The sequence below is a fragment of the Sardina pilchardus genome, chromosome 9 (genome assembly GCF_963854185.1).
Source record: "Sardina pilchardus chromosome 9, fSarPil1.1, whole genome shotgun sequence".
Classification (NCBI taxonomy): Eukaryota; Metazoa; Chordata; class Actinopteri; order Clupeiformes; family Clupeidae; genus Sardina; species Sardina pilchardus.
In genome coordinates this window covers 22,093,933-22,111,450 of record NC_085002.1, presented here as the reverse complement: position 1 = coordinate 22,111,450, position 17,518 = coordinate 22,093,933, and the positions used below count along the sequence as shown (strand labels likewise).

The following is a 17,518-nucleotide window of genomic DNA, read 5'->3' as shown; positions in this document are numbered from 1 at the left end:
GGCCTTCTTGGGAAAGACACTGGCTGTTTAATGGCTATTCAATGAAATGGGGTTCAGATTGTATGATTTATTTACTCTTTTCGAAGTGAATGTACGGACTAGTCGCCACAAAGCCATATTGGTCCACCCCATAGTTGCACCCTGATTTTGGTAGATGTTCAGGCCTCTCCCACTCACAAAAGAGTGTGCTTTAGGTCCGTGAGAGGGGGCAGACTAATGGACTAGCCTCCAAGGACAGAATGAACGATTCACCTTTTTGCATCTTTATATAGGGGGAAAAAAACTGAACAAAAAAGAATGGCTTCTTTTGTTAGTGTTTTGTGGTGTGTCCTCTTCAATCTTCAACTGTCCTCATGGTGTACATGTGAAGAAGCTGAAATTCTCCCGTAGAGGGAGCTGACAGCATTTGGGGAGGTGTTTTTTTTTTGTGCATGTTTATGGGGGTGGGAGTCATAACGGCAATACTGTGGGCTTAAGGGTCAAATGACAACCACAATGTTGATGATAAATGGTTACCCTGCCTCCAATAAAGTCAACCTAATTTTGTACTGATTTAACTGGTTTCTAATCCTGTTGTTGGTCGTGCTGTTAAACTTTACTTCACCATTTACTTTTTTTGAAATAGTGGATGATTTTACTCTGTGGTGACTGGTGACTAATGGACATGCCCCCAGAGTGTAGCACTGTAGCTACCTGGCAGCTCTAGCTGTTGGTTAGCTAGGTAGAACCGATTAACAGATGTATGTGAAAAATCATCGGAGTTCTCCTTTATTACCAGACTGCTTCTTAAATCTCAGTTGAGATTGAGAATGGTTCTGGAAATTCTTAATTGACTTCCAGAAGTATAACCAGCAGTAACATTGAGCTTAAACCGGTGCATTAAACTATTACCAAATCGTTTCAGTGCAGAAAACACATCTTTTTTTGCAAATGGAAAATTTTAAATGTAGTTGTTTGCTCAATTCCAAAGAAAATGCACTTCTGTTTGACGTCATCAGCACAGCCTCTGGTTGTGTTAAATGCATCTGTCATATACAGCTCACCCCATTCCTGAGAAGCGATTGTAATTAGATCCTCAGTTTTTGGTGACTTGGGAATGGGCCGAGCTGCAGAGCAAACTCCAATTTAACCTATTTGCTATTACAGTGATGATTATTTTCCAATTCTTTTAGCCATAGTAAGATTGAGTATGTAGGAAAAGCATAAGCTTCCCTAGAACTTGAAGAAAGTTGTCTCTCGAAAAGATGTAAAATAACCTAAGCACACACAACTCGACATAAGGCAGATATCCTTTAGAGATTATTGATGAAATGTAAGGAATTCTAAAAGGCTGTGAGTCAGAGGACTTGAGTCAGATCAGATATGATGCAATTGCAATTTCCCAGCATAGGTATAGGCTAGCAATTTCCTGGTGCTGGGGAACAGTGACATCTGTCCGAGTTCAACAAGCCCTTTTGGAATGGTATGTCTTCACTTCAGTGCCAAGACATGCAGTTGTGTGAAAGAACTGGCCCAACATTTGTTTTTGCACTTTGGGATTGAGACAATCAATCTGTGAATAAACACTCATGGAAAGATTAATGGGTTCTTCATTAGGTGTCTCCAAACTGTAGTCATGGACCTACAAACCTGATTAGCTCATTAAATGTTGAACCATTAGGAACAAATAATAAACTGAAGTTACACAAGATGTATGCTCTGCTATATCAAAGGGATGACAAATATTGCTAGCAAATTGTGTTCATTCATTTGTCTTTGGTCCAAATGGTAATAGGCCTATCTGCTTTTAAATGGAGAGACCAAAAGAATGTCAAAGGAATGTCAAACATCTTTAACTATTAATGTAATTGTGTAGAGTACATTTGATAGAAAACACAATTTGCACAGATTGCAGAAACATAACTAAAGATAGCAAGGACATAGCCATATAATTAACATTGATTCTATACCTCCTTGTGTTATTTTATCTAATGGCATTGGGATGAATAAATCACAACCATTGCTATGATTATATGAACAAAAATCTATGCATTGCTATTAGCTTTGGGTCAAAGTTTAGCAAGTTGCATTTTTATGTGAGAACATATGCCCTTTTGGATACGCCAATATGTGGTCAGATTTGTGATTGTGTGAATAGTATTATATCAAAAACAAGCTATTACACTTTTTAACTAGATAAGTCCATATTTTTTGCTCCTTTCCACACTCAACCATGCTACCTTCTATCCCTGCCCAATTGGCATCATCATGCGTGCTGTGTTTCTTTCTCTGTGCTACTCTGAATGCACCTAAGTGGAAACATCAGAAATATTATCAATAAAAAAAAGGTTCTTGCATGATGTTTAGGAATGGACAACTAGTCATTTCTGATCTGAATGGCAAATCAAGACCACCTTTTGTAGGCCCTGTACTTAATGCAGTATTTTGCAGATTGATTTGCTTTCACTGAAATGTTTGTTCCGTCTTCGTGCAATTAAGGCCTAGTTTGATGATACGTTCAGCAATTATGTCACCACAATTCCAGTTCCAGCACAGAAAGACTATAGATGTTATTGTTAGCCTAGACAGACAAGGCATTGCCCCATCTGTATACCACACCCTGCCCGCATAAAGAATGATTTACTGACATGACATGACATGGACATGAATAAACCTGCCCGTCAAATCAATCAGATTTTGTATGGCTATCTCTCAGGAATGCCACCCAAGACACGTAAGGCCACCTGTAAGCACGTGCATGTGTGTGTGTGTGTGTGTGAGTCATGACACACTGTCATCCCATTCACAGTTTTCTGAACAGAACAAGATCTGTTTTACCACAATTTTTATAACCTTGGGATGGCTCATACACGCAAAGCTTTTTATGTTACTGAGTACTCCTAGTCACACTTTTAGCATTTAACATTTTTAACTTAACATATTCCCCAAAAAAATCTGCTGAGAGAGAGACTAACCTTTTAGGGAAAATGACCAGCGATGAGGATAAGAGAAAGTCTCCTTGTACGGTCGACATCGATTCGCTTGCAGTGACCACCGTGATTGACGGATGAGCAACAGGTCTGAGCATGCTGCACTAAATGACTACTACAAAGAAGAAGAGAAAAAAATAATAATTTTCTTCCTAATTGTGAACACAAACACACACACACACACACACACACAGCCACACACACAATTGAGACAATATTTGTGTGTGTGGCTGTGTGTGTGTGTGCGCGCGCGCGCGCGCGCGCGTGTGTGTGTGTGTGTGTGTGTGTGTGTGTGTGTGTGTGTGTGTGTGTGTGTGTGTGTGTTTGCGTTCACAATTAGGGAGAAAATGATTCATACTGATTTATTTAAATGTTGATTTAATGTTGGTTTTCTCTTAACCAATATGTTTGTTCTGACTGAAAATGACCCTGACACATGCCAAAAGGCTGTAAGACAATATGGAAGAAACATGTAATCAAAAAAGAAGTGTTTTAATCTTAAAGAAAACAAAAATGGCTTGAAAATGCCTCTTCTTCCTATATGCTTGTGGATGCTTGTGTTGGTGTGTTTGTGCCTGTCTATCTATTTCCTCAGTGTCAATAGAAGTTTCTAGAGTATGACTGACTCAACTATGTACATAATAGAGATGATGAATCAGTGACTGATAGGCCAGCTTGTGTGTCTGTGAACCTCACAGACAAATTGTTGTGGAATTCCTTCAGTGCACAGGAGTTTGATAAATCAGTTATTGTGTTTCTATTATGACCGCCACTAGCGTAGCTGCGATTTAGGAGTTGTCAAAGTTTTGTTTTTTGGTCAACGATTCCTGGGTCACTGAAACAACGGGGAACATGAAACGATGGGCATGTAACCCCACTAGACATTTATGGCCAATACACATTTGGTCCCTGGGGCCATACAATAAATGGAGGGCACCTGAACTAATTTTCCTGTGTATGATTATCCTCTGCCATATTTTGTGGAATTTCATCCATGGGGGCCATAGGCTACAATAAATTAATTAATCGACATGAAATACAGTGCCTATAGAAAGTTATCATACCCTTTTGAAATAGTTACCTTTTTTGTCTTACAGCCTGAAATCAAAACCCATTTTAAAAAAAATCTTTTCCAGTTTTATTTACAAATGTAGCTGTACAACATCAAAATAATGAAAAAAAAACTCAACAATACTGAAAATTAATAAAAAATGAAAAACTAGAATAACAGGGTTGGAAAAGTCATCATACCCCTGACTTAATACTTTGTAAAGCTTCCTTTTGCTTTCATTACAGCCATCAATCTGTTTGGATATGTCTGTATTATAGCTTTGCACACCTAGATAGGGGAATATTTGCCCAATTTTCCGTACAGAAATGTTACAATTTAGTCAAATTCTGTAGGGAATGGCGATGGACTGCTCTCTTCAAGTCAATCCACATATTTTCTATAGGATTTAAGTCAGGGCTCTGACTTTGCCACTCAAGGATATTCACCATCCTATCCTTAAGCCACTGCTTTGTTCTTTTGGCAGTATGTTTAAGATTATTGTCGTGTTGGAAGGCGAATGACCTCCCCATCCTCAGCTGTTTAGGAGAGGGACGCAGGTTTTCCTCAAGAATTTTGGTGTACTTGGCAGCATCCATTTTCCCTTCTATCCTGACCAATTGCCCAGTCCCCGCTGAAGAGAAACATCCCCAAAACATAATGTTGCCCCCACCATGCTTCCAAGTAGGTATGGTGTGTTTTGGGTGTGTTTGGGTGTGTACACTGTGTTTGGTTAGCGCCTGGAGCTCAGTCCAAAAACTTCAATCTTAGTCTCCAAAAAGTTCGATCTTAGTCTCATCTGACCATATAAGCTTTTTCCACATGGTAGCAGAATATTCCAGATGTGTTTTTGCACTGAACTCCAAGCGCAATGTTTGGCGAAAACCAACACAGTACACCTCCCAAAACACACCATACCTAGTGTGAAGCATGGTGGGGGCAACATTATGTTGTGGGGATGTTTCTTTTCAGCAGGAACTGGGCAATTGGTCAGGATAGAAGGGAAAATGGATGCTGCCAAGTACACCCACATTCTTAAGGAAAACCTGCGTCCCTCTCCTAGACAGCTGAGGATGGGGAGGTCATTCGCCTTCCAACACGACAATAATCTTAAACATACTGCCAAAAGAACAAAGCAGTGGCTTAAGGATAGGATGGTGAATATCCTTGAGTGGAAAAGTCAGAGCCCTGACTTAAATCCTATAGAAAATCTGTGGATTGACTTGAAGAGAGCAGTCTATCGCCATTCCCTACAGAATTTGACTAAATTTTAACATTTCTGTACGGAAAATTGGGCAAATATTCCCCTAACTAGGTGTGCAAAGCTATAATACAGACATATCCAAACAGATTGATGGCTGTAATGAAAGCAAAAGGAAGCTTTACAAAGTATTAAGTCAGGGGTATGATGACTTGTCCAACCTTGTTATTCTAGTTTTTCATTTTTTATTAATTTTCAGAACTGTTTACTTTTTTTTCATTATTTTGATGTTGTACAGCTAAATTTGTTAATAAAACTGGAAAAGATTTTTTTTTAAATGGGTTTTGATTTCAGGCTGTAAGACAAAAAAAGTAACTATTTCAAAAGGGTATGATGACTTTCTATAGGCACTGTATAAATGTGTTTACCCATCGGCCTGTAGATGGTGGTGTTGAGCAAAGGGTTTCAGGTAGAGGATGATGATACAAGGCAGGACTGTCACACACACACACACACACACACACACACACACACACTCACTCTCTCTCTCTCTCTCTCTCTCTTTCTCTCTCTCTCACACACACACATACACATATAAACACAAACTCAAACACATACACATTCATAAACACGCACACACGCACACACTCACACACGTATGCACACATGCATAAACACACACACCTATGATGTGTTGGACAGTTTTCACCACCCTTTGCCGTCCTTTCTGGTCAGAGGCAGAGCAGTTGCCATACCAGAGGGTCTAGGGAGCATAGATGCAGGGCAATGCACATTAATTCATATCATTGTTTGAGTTTATCAAAGGAAAATCAATAGTTATACACCGCTGTTTCCAGATTTCCAGAGATGTTTACATTGCATACATTGAAAGTGGGAGAACAAACGCAGGAGAGCATCAATATCTCTAGAAGACGCAACACAAGTATTAAACCGATTTAAAAAGGCATGCAGTACCAATCTTATGTCTCCTTCCTCATACGTGGATTTCAGGGGTGCCCGATCAGTTGTAGCCTACTCTTTGAGGACTTAACCTCAAGTTCCTCTCTAAATCCCCCTGTAACGACAGTTTATGTATCTTTAGGTGCCTGTGAACACAGTTCCTTCTGATAAGAAATGTGCTAGTTCTGCTTTAGGCCTACTGCTAGTGACAACAAATTGGACCAGATCTTTGGAAAAGGTACATCACGACCTTGCACAAGGCCATACTGCTATACTGGGTTGTATTGAGAAGATTGTGAAGAAACTGCAGAAATTGAAGTTGCAGGGGGATTTAGAGATCGAGGAACGTGAGGTCAAGTCATCAAAAATTACAACTGATTTCACACCCCTGAAATAGCTAAATGTTAAATGTATGCTAATGGTTAAAGGTAACTAGCATTTGATCACAGTCCGAATTTTTTTCAACAGCCTGTACCTTTAATCTATTGCCCAAGGGAGATTTCTGAGATGCACACATATGAACTGTATGAATTCATGTAGGCTACATGGTATCACACGTTGCACATTGCACGTTGTTCTTACAGTTTCAACCACGTCCTTGCTGAGCAAGTCTCATGCATTGACCATGACAAACGTGCAATTGATAGACGTCACATAACATCTTTGGTTTCCCAAATGTATTGTTACAATTTGATTATGAAATAAGAAATGAACTGATAATGGAATATATTCAGTTTGTAGCCTACATGGGAGGAGAGTATATTATGATTACATGTCTTAAAAGATAGCTAATCTAATCAAAACAGTCCTCTGACCTAAGTGGCTGCGTCAATTCAGTAGGCCTAAACACTTTAATAGAACATGTTAACAAAAAACATCTGAGAACAAGAAATAAATATTGAACTCTAATTAACACACAAGCCTTACATAAGACCAAATAAATGTCAACAACACTTTCATAATACAGCCTAATTTATTGATAACATGCAGTACAGCCCACATGCAGAAGATAGAGAACTAGCTTTCTCTGCAGTTTAAAGATGGCAGACAGAAAATAGCAACCACAACTGTTAATTGTCGCATCTGAAAGCTGAGTCACTGACTGCCTTTACGGTTAGTTTATGGCAGTTTATTGAAGTCGGACGAAAAAAGTGTGGATGTGTCTGAGTGGCTGTTTTACATTGCTTGAAAGTGTTCACCAATGCTTTTGATTGTGATATTATTTGTGTCTGTTAAATTCCCCTATGATTTCATATTAATTGAATTATGATGCAGTTTGATTTTGATTGTGAAATTTGCCACCAGTATCTATATTCAACATCTGCAAGACTATTAATATAATAAATAATATAAGACTACAGTATTTCAGTATTTCAGGGGTCAAGAATGTATACATGTATGAATGTGAATGTATAACATGTATAATGTATAGCACATGTTGAGAATGTATAACTCAAGAGTAAAACACAAACTCTGAAGTCAAAGTAACAAGAAAACAGAAAGCAAAGAATTTGGCAAAACTGTTCGACAGTTCAACTGCATAAACACGTTTGTGTGGCCATCCACACCCCATGAGTTAACTTGAAAGCAGTTCCCTTTTTGGCACACAAAGTCAATCAGTTTCATTTTTAAATGTTGGTGGAAGGAATCACAAGGTAATGTCATAGCTCAAATTTTGTACGCGTTGGGTGTTTTAATTTCATTAATAAAGGCCACCAAGCCATAAAGATGATTGTGTAAAATACACAATGGATTTATCTTGTTTTGGTGTAGCCAGATATCAACTTTACATTGATCAGGGATAAAATATTGCCTAACAAGGCTGTCAGAAAACCTAAGGTTCTGATTGCATAGTTGACAAAGCTATTTCTTGATATGGTATGAAACAGTAATGACTATTTAGTTGCTATAAAAAAAAAAGCTGTTGCTCACAACAAACATAACTTAAAGATATATTTATCAAACTGATGCCACCAAAGTTGGTAGGCAGAGGATCTCAGATTCTGTGGAATTGATGGTCAAATCAGTTTTTTTTTCAGTTCTCTTGTATTTTAATGTTTAAAGAACTGTGGTGTTTGTTTTTGTAGTGATTAGTCATGATACCCTCCACGCCTCTGTTGGGCAATCAGCTTGAAGCGGAAGACTAGGAACTCATTTCCAAGCTGTCATTTCCTGAAGAAATGCATTTCCTTTGTGTTCTTACCGCCTTGCCAGTGCTCTGTTCTGGAATGCTCTGGTAACAGGTGGACGTTTACCGATGTAACTTTTTTTTGTTGTTGTTTATGTTTGTTGTTTTTTTCAAAACCAAGATATCAAGGTGTGTGAATTGGCACCAACCTGGTCAAGGGATTGTTGACTGTTTCAAAGGAGTAGACGCACAGGGGTGCTGTGGACTTCAAAAAAAAAAAAGTTGAATTATCTGAGGTGTGTATGCATTTGGGAGCTTATAATGTGAATATTTGGTGGGGTTTTGAACAGATTAGAACCTTGAGTTTCACCATAGAAACGTTGGGTGTCCTTGTTTGTGAATCAAATCCAGATATTGATTTCAATCAGCTAAAGAAACTGAACTCAGCCTGGATTGAATTACGCCACCTCTGTGTGCCTGCCCTGGAGTCAAAGTAAACAAACCGAGGCAATGGCTCTGATAGACGTCATTAGATCCACCCATAGAAGCTCCACCTCTCTCATTCTGATAGGTGAGATAGCTACCTGGCTGGTTCACCTCTGTCATTCTCCCCTCAAGGAAAGTCTTGGGAAAAAAATGAAGAAAATCCTGTTTGAAACCTGCGCAAGGTATGGGTTCATATTGACATTCAGCAGATCCACAGTCCCTCCCCTTCCAGGATGTCCCATCAGCTTGTTCCGTGAGTACTAAACATGATGCTGGTCATCATAGGTTACACACATGCTGAATTGGCTTCCAGGGGCAAAGCCAGACATTCTGAAGACTTCCTCTCCGCTGGACTGATGGAGTTGTGGAAAAGTCAAGTAAGCATTTCCCACTTGTTGTTGTTGATACAGTGTTACTTACTCATTATCTTCTGTTGCTCATGAGAAGTGTCATTGGCGATAGATAACAGGTAAAAGTTAAAGTTACTTTTCATTCCTTGAACACTGGAAAGCTTCATGAATTGTAAAGTGAATTCATCAGGACATTAATTAATTGAAATTAATGTAGTATTGATCTCTGTCTATTGTGAATTAGTGTATGGTCCCTGGGTCAAGTAGAACTTGAAACATAGAACTTGACTTTTTGCCTTTTGTTTTCACTTTCTGATTACTGGCTGAATGTCCGTGTGTGAAGATGACAGTTGGTTTAGTTATTTAATGTTTAATTTAGTAAATTAATAATCACCTCTGGCCACGTCGGTGGGCCTTAACAGCTCCTCTTTTACAGCAGAGCTGGTCACTGTGTAAACAAAAAAGATCCTTTTCCTTGTACTGCATGTTGAACTTGAAGCCACACACGCTCAAGTAAATAGTGTCTCATTGGCTGATGAGAGATATGAGCTCCACTGTAGCAGTTTTTTCATTGGCCTAGATAACCAGTGTCTGTGTGTCCATTTTTTGTTCATCACAATGAACATACACACTGTGAGCAATGGCTTATGAGTGACCTGTTCTTTACAGAAGCTGATTCACGTAAGTTTTCTTCTTCAGGTGTTGGCCTTAGACCATCCCTAGCTAGGGGTGGAGGTTGCCTTTTTGTTGCAGCCTCATAATTGTAGCTCCTTTGTATTCACATATGTGGTTATTGTACTTGGTTGTACAGTACAATCACATAAGGGATGCCATGGGCAGTGATTTAGAACAGGTTTGTCTATAGAAACCATGACAAAAAAATCCCTCTAAGGCATTCAGCAGCTAAATGTGATTTATGACAGTGTGGTCATCGTATGAAGAAAAAATGACATTTTTGAACTTTTCTTGCTTTGTTCTTCCGCAAAGGTTGATCTGTAGACACGGAGGACGGTGAGGTGCTTGAGGCTACGGACAACCATGACCCAACTGTGCCTGAAAGGCCCCCCTATAGCTTCTCTTGGTAGAGTTCAGCTGGGGCATCATGGGAAATCACCATCTATGTTACTGTCAAGGAAATCACCAGCTCTCCTCTCAGTTCTCTGAACCACCGGCAGCAGTAGCAGCAGCAGCAGCAGCAGCAAGAGCAGCAGCGCACAGACAGACTTGTCCCTGGGTCTCGCCCCTGTAAGGAGCAAACAGGAAGTTTGGCAGCTGGGGCCGGGAGAGGGAGAGGCCCGGGGCTGCGTGGGCGCTGTGACCATGCGCAGCCACCTCTGCCTGCTGCTCCTGGTGAACATGATGACATGTGGGCTGGAGGTGTGTCTGGCGGTGGGCACCATCTACATCCCCCCGCTCCTACTGGAGGCTGGGCTGGAGGAGCGCTACATGACCATGGTGTTGGGTGAGTATGGAGAGAGAGAATGAAGTAAAGAAAGAGAGAAAGAAAGAGAGAGAGAGAGAGAGAGAGAGAGAGAGACTTAACATATTTGCAAGTTAACATATTCGTCTTTCTATGTGTATATTGAGCTTTGGCAAGAATGTTACTGCTAGAGAGGGAGAGAGAGAGAGAGAGAGAGAGAGAGAGAGAGAGAGAGAGAGAGAGAGAGAGAGAGAGAGAGAAAGGGAGAGAGACAGAGAGAGAGAGAAAGGGAGAGAGACCGAGAGAGAGAGACAGAGAGAAAATGAAAGAAGGAAGAAGGAAAGAGAGAAAAGACAACTTAAAAACATATAATTTGTTTACCAAATGGAGTTCTCATGGAGTACAAAAGTACATGTTAGAGAGACAGGGTTACTTTAGGACCTTCTCAAAAAAGTAGCTGACACTGGGCACGTTAACGTGAAGGAGGAACAAGGAAAAGGGAAAAAACATGGCAGTATTACTTTAATGTATTATCCTTGGTCACTCCTGTTGTCGCTATAGTGACAGGTGTTATGGGTCACTCTGGAGCAAAACAAATATCTGATGCTATTGGACACATTAAACCTTTGGAATATGGAGCAGTAAAAGGATATCGGCCTATAATATTACATGTGTGGGTTTATGACAGGGAGGTGCATTTTTCCCACAGACATTTCCATATATACTTTGGCTCACAAGCTAGTAGTAGGCAGCTATAGTCTTGAGGACAAGCAGACACCTTGAAAATAGGAAAATGATAAGAGGGAGATACCCATTTGTGTTCCTCTACTAAGATGTTGTTGGCATAGGAGACAGTTACAATCAGCATTTGATAAGCTTTCTCCACATTACTTGTTCTGTTTATCATATTTGAAAAAAAACATTTTGCTCCTGTGGGACTCCAGTCCTAAAGCAAAAAAGACAAATTGTCTCAAGATAATTTTAAGTTATGGCTTTGTGGTTCTGAAAGGTCAAAATCTAAAAAGGCTAGACCTATACTTGAGCTTAGGCTTAAGTTCTATATTTACATTTACTTATTTGGCAACAACTGATTTCCACAGCAACGTAAAAGTGAGTCAGAGTTCAATACAAGCAAAACAAACAACCCAACTGAGCGCCTTGGTAACTGTATGAATCTGTTTCCTTGCGGCAAAGACATTAGCTGTGTTTGTTCACCCTGCCTTCATGACTGTAACCTAACCTAGCCTTTATGGCCATAACAGCTACATGTTCATCATGTCTGTTCCTCTAGGTGTGGGGCCCGTGCTCGGTCTCATCTTCGTCCCCCTGATTGGCTCGGCCAGTGACAACTGGAAAGGTCGCTTCGGCCGGCGCCGCCCCTTCATCTGGGCCTTGAGCGTCGGCGTGCTGCTGTCGCTGGTACTTATCCCGCACGCCACGTCGCTGGCCTCCCTTCTGGCCCTCCGGCGCCCCCGCTGGCTGGAGGTGGGGCTGCTGGTGCTGGGCATCGTCCTGCTGCAGTTCTGCGGCCAGGCCTGCTTCACGCCGCTGGAGGCGCTGGTCAGCGACCTGTTCCCCGGCGAGCAGGAGAGCCGCTCGGCCTTCACCGCCTTCTCCCTGCTGCTCAGCCTGGGCGGCTGCCTGGGCTACCTGCTGCCCGCCGTCGACTGGAGCGCCGGCGTGGCCGCCCTCTACCTGGGCAGGCAGGAGGCCTTCATCTACATGCTGCTCACCCTCATCTTCCTGGCCTGCATGCTCAGCACGGCCATGATCGCCGAGGAGTCGACGGCCGGCGCCGAGGAGAGCGGCGGCGTCAGGAAGAAGCGGAGGCTCCACCGCTGCTGCAGCTGGCTGATGCCCCTGCGCCTGTGCGGGGCCGCTGCCCGCCTGCTCGCCATGCTGCCCCAGTCCTACCAGATGTACCAGGGCATGCCCAGGGTCCTCCGCCGCCTCTTCCTGGCCGACTTCTGCAGCTGGATGGCCCTGGAGAGCTTCCTGCTCTTCTACACGGACTTTGTGGGGGAGCGGCTGTACCACGGCCAGCCCAGCGCCGTGCCCGGGTCCAAGCGGAGGCTGCTTTATGAGGAAGGTCAGTTGGACGCTCTTGTTTGCTCTACTCCTTAACTGCAGCAGCACATCTAGATGTGGACTTAACGGGTGTGGTAACAGTAACAGCTCAGTATGTGCATATGTCATGTGGTGCCAATGTGTGTGTGTGTGTGTTTGTTGATACGTATGTCTGTTTCTCTCTCTCTCTCTCTGTGTGTGTGTGTGTGTGTGTATGTGTATACCTTCCTGAGGACTCAGGATGGTGGGATTTACAAAAGTGAAAGCAAAACAACTCTCTAAATACTGTTCAATCTCTTCCATTATTGGAAGTTGCCACATTGCACCTGTCAAATTTGTATCCTTATGTGATATTTATTCTTAATTGTGGATACAAATAAAGAAGTAAACTGTATGTATGTATGTACTGTATGTCTGTGTGTGTGTGTGTGTGTGTGTGTGTGTGTGTGTGTGTGTGTGTGTGTTTGTGCCTACAGTAAGTGTGTATGTGTATGTATTGTCTACACGTATGTGTCTACTTGTGTGTATATTTGTCTAAACATATGTCTAAATGTGTCTGTGTCTGCACGCGTGTGTGTGTGTCTGCGCGCGTGTGTGTGTGTGGGCTACAGGCGTGCGGATGGCCAGTCTCGGCCTGTTCCTGCAGTGTCTGATGGCGGTGTGCTGCTCCCTGCTGATGGAGCGGCTGCTGGCGCGCGTGGGCCCCAAGGCGCTCCTGTTGTGCAGCGTGGGAATGCTGACCTTCAGCACGGCCGTCATGACCTTGTCCCACAGCACCGTCCTGGTCACCGCCATGGCCGCCGCCACCGGCTTCACCTTCTGCACGCTACAGGTGCTGCCGTATACCCTCATCTGTCTGTATCACTCCAACAAACAGGTGAGCCCCGTCCCTCCAGAACTCTCAAACGCACCTGCAGATTTACACCGTCACGTAGCCTATGGAACACCAGCTGTTTAATCAACCTGTTCCTTCATAAGTCTAATGTAAACATGTCATAAACATATTATTGCAGATGCAGTAGCCTTGACTGTCATTGTCAGTAAACACTGTTGTCTTCAAAATACTTATAAATACAATAGAATGTGATATAAGTTAGTAACTGTGTAAGTGAGGGATAATTGAAAGTGTAGTGTATGTTTAATATGTTTGCCTTAGAGTGACAAATATAACCCATGACAGTGACCAGTGACTCTTTTACAGACGAGAAAGCAAACTGTTTACGTGTTTTGCAGGTGTTCTTCCCTAGCACTGTGAGAAAACCTGTGAACACTAGCAAAGACACCTCTTTCACACAAAATGGACTTCTGGGCGAGGTGGCAAGCTTGGAGGAGACCTGTGCATCTGCTTGTCTCCTCCCCCAGAAGGAGACCTGCTCCTCAGCTTGTATCGTCCCTCTACCCAACCCAGAGCTGGAGCTCCCCAGCTCCTCCAGAGGGATGTGCTTGGACCTGGCACTGCTGGACAGTGCGTACCTGCTCTCCCAGGTGGTGCCCTCCCTGCTCATGGGCTCGCTGGTTCAGTTCACCCACAACGTGAGCGCCTACATGGCCAGCTCCTGTGCCCTCAGTCTGCTGGCGGTGTGGCTCTCGTCGCGGATCATCTTCGACAGGAAGGATATGGAGCTGCTTCAGTGATGCATTGACTAAAATTTTCCTCAGGGCAAAATGTTTTGATATTTAAAAAAGGAATGTTGCCGAACTGCAAAGTCAGGCTTCTGCAGCCCCGAGCTGAAAGCTTTTGAACAATCAAGGAGATCTGTGAGAAAGAAAGATCTTCTGACTTTTTGAGGCTTAACATAGAAGTCTGTCAAAAGGATGAATATTTGAGAAATGTTCTCTCTGTTATACATTTTTAAAAACCAAAATACACCCTTCATACCAAAAGTAAATAGTGATAATTAAAAAAAAAAAAAGGTCAGGTCAATATTCTTCAGCAGCAAAAGCAGATTTTCTAACCAAAAGAGAATGTTTTAGTGTATTGTTTACAATTTCGACTATCTACTATTAAAGTTCAAAGGTCAAAGAAGGGTTAGATGGATTTAAGTGGGATAAGGGAACATAGGGTCAATTTTATATTCAGAGATATATTAATGCAAAGTGCTAATATAAATGAACCCCTTAGTATTTATTTTATTTATTTGTATTTCTTGTATAAACTGTGTTAGGGGTTGGAATATTCTGAAAAACATTGTTGTTATATTGTTATATATTGCTATTGTGATGGCAAAGGTTGATGAAGGTATAAGTAACATCCCTGTGTGGATAACCGCACTTAAGCTACATTAACTGGAGATTAGTCTTGCGTAGCCAAATATACGTGTCTAAACCAGTCCAAATGTGTCCTGTAGCTCGAGGGCTATCTAGACTTATTCATTTGGCTGACGCTTTTAACCAAAGTGACTTGTTACGTCAATAATTACAAAGGTCTTTAGCGAAACTTTGGATGAAGTGCCTTGCTCAATCTCATATGTCTTGCATTTCGCCACACAACTGTAGCAGTCGGGATTTAACCCACAACTTTTCAGGCTACTGAATGCTAGCCCAGCTCCTTAGCCACTATGCCCTCTTGTTATCACTATTTACAGTACTTTTAACATGCTTCTAGTCCCCAATTTCTGACCCCACAAGAATACTTGTAGACCACACAAGTTTCACTAAGTGCCAGTCATCTATCCTGCTCTCCAGGTTGCCGGAAAAAAATTAAAGGAAGTCCAATAGCCTATTACTACTTGGGAATACTTGATGTATTTGTGGTTCCAGGATATGACATCATCTTCCTTCCACAAAATCTGTTTTTAAACTATTTTCTGTTGTGTCACTCAAGAAGAGGGGTTGATATGTTGTCAGTTTTTAACTCATGAGAATGTGTAAGCCGAGCCATTTTTACGGTGACTTTTGAACTAGTATTTGCAATCTGTAACGGACAATTTCCCCTGTGTGCCATCCAAAAACTAAACTGTGTTGTTCACAGTTTTTATGTTTTAATGCAAGAAAATGGTTGAGCCCATTAGGCTATCATTAGACACATTTAGGTTTTCCAGATTAGCTATTCTTCATTTGATGCAAGTCCTACCTGTGCAATCTCATTATCTCACCACTAGACTATGGCAATACCAGACTGACTGTCTTAACTTTTTTTCTCCTAAGGTTTTTTTCTCTTTCAGTAAGGTGTTTTATTGTGTTTTTGCTTAGCCTACTCTACCTCACAGTGGACTTGGATAGAAGCATCTCACAAATAAATGAATGTTTACAATGTGTCATCATGACCCATCAATAAGGAATAAAAGTTATTATTCCACTGCTTGGTTGAATTTGCCATTATCCTGCACTCTAAAGAATGTGTATTAACCATATGTCATTAACACACCTATGAAGTAGATCTATTTTTTGGCTTTATCAAAGTACTCATTTGCCGAACTTGCAGAAAGTAGGCCTAGTTCTACAAAAAAAAAAAACACTAAGCGATTAAAACGTTTAAATTATAACTTGACATGAACACAATGGAAGTTAAACACTCAAATTGTCATCACTTGTACTAAGACTTGCACCCAGGGGTGTGGCAGAAGGTGTGATGGTGCTATTTGAGGTTGCACTGATTGTTGTTAAAGGGAATGACATGATGTAATTTTCATTGGCTGAAAGGATGTTATGACATCGATAATTCCCTTTAACAGCAAGCAGTGCAACTTCAAGTAGTTCATCTGTATTTTGATAGTAGTCAGCGGCACTTTTGAAAGAGTCTGCTTGCGCAAGACCATAATGGAACAGGGATTCCAACCTTGCTTTACTAAAACCTGTTTGTGACTAGCAGAGAGTAGCCTACAGTACATGCACCTGAACTCACCTATTATTTGAACTCAAGCAAATTTGCAAAGCAAAACAAAGGGAAACTAACTTCACTGTGGTCTAGTCAGTGACAAAACAGTTATTTTACTATTGACTGACAATGGCTACCATCAAAAACATAGCCTGAAAAAAAGAACACTGAACGCAGTAACGTTAAAATGAAAATGAATGAAATTCCTCACTTTATTGAGTGTGAGATAAGAATTAAGCCTTATGTCGCACTTTGCATCACCTTACAGTACGCCGGGTGTACAATAAGGCCCTAAATCTCCTTCAAATAGTTCTAAACCCAATGACCATAATCATTCACTGAATCACATAGGATATGGGAAAAGATATTGATAAAAAATATGGTGATATGATGTACAATGACATGTCAACCATTTAAAACAACACCAAATATGAATCCACAGGGTAAATAGCCTACTAGTGTTGTGTCATCAGGAGGATAAACTTAATAGCCTATGAACTTAAAAAATATCAAACCAGTTGATCCAAGTTCATTTCATTATAGTCATTAACTAATGTCTTTAGTAGGCTACAACAAACCAATAACAATGTACTACATGCACAAAAGTGGCTTCAAGAGAAGACCTCAAGGGCCACAAGGACCAAACTTTTTCAAGCCATCCAACTGCACGGGAAAACTGCATGCGTAATGTACACGGAAAGGAGGACAGTAGGCCCAATAAACCCTTCAACGCCACACCCACCCATGCCTAAGCGATATGCTATGTTCCATAAACAATGCTACTTTCATCTCAGCACGGAGACGACCCCAGCACACTGAACTTGGATAGCCTACTAAACTGAAACATTGTAGTCTATGGGTTATGTGGTTAAAATGTCTGGCTTTATCGTCACTGTCAATCGTGGCGTTGTTGTCAAAAGGTTTTAAACTCAGCAATGTTTCCTGAGAGCAACATTGATGAGAGGGTTGAACCAATAGCAACTCTTGTTTTAGGACGAGCCTCCACCCGTCCAGCCAATAGAAGAGGCAGAATAGGATCCGTGCCTACAAGTGTATTGCAATGCGTGTCATG

The 17,518-nt window shown here is 41.5% G+C and overlaps 1 protein-coding gene across 5 annotated transcripts; it reads left to right on the top strand.

Annotated features, from left to right (window-relative positions):
- The first annotated feature begins 7,813 nt into the window (after positions 1-7,813).
- Positions 7,814-15,930, top strand: LOC134093066 (solute carrier family 45 member 3). Of its 5 annotated transcripts, none has more exons than XM_062546352.1 (7): positions 7,814-7,833; positions 8,488-8,602; positions 8,925-9,169; positions 10,130-10,604; positions 11,854-12,651; positions 13,241-13,506; positions 13,863-15,930. In XM_062546352.1, the coding sequence occupies exons 4-7, from the start codon at positions 10,463-10,465 to the stop codon at positions 14,262-14,264; spliced, it is 1,608 nt and encodes a 535-aa protein (XP_062402336.1). In that variant the 5' UTR covers positions 7,814-7,833; positions 8,488-8,602; positions 8,925-9,169; positions 10,130-10,462; the 3' UTR covers positions 14,265-15,930. The 5 variants fall into 5 exon arrangements, with proteins under 5 accessions (XP_062402336.1, XP_062402337.1, XP_062402335.1 ...); XM_062546353.1 differs by lacking the exon at positions 7,814-7,833 and having other exon boundaries at positions 8,376-8,602; positions 8,925-8,974; positions 9,078-9,169; XM_062546351.1 differs by lacking the exon at positions 7,814-7,833 and having other exon boundaries at positions 8,376-8,602.
- Positions 15,931-17,518: the final 1,588 nt, after the last annotated feature.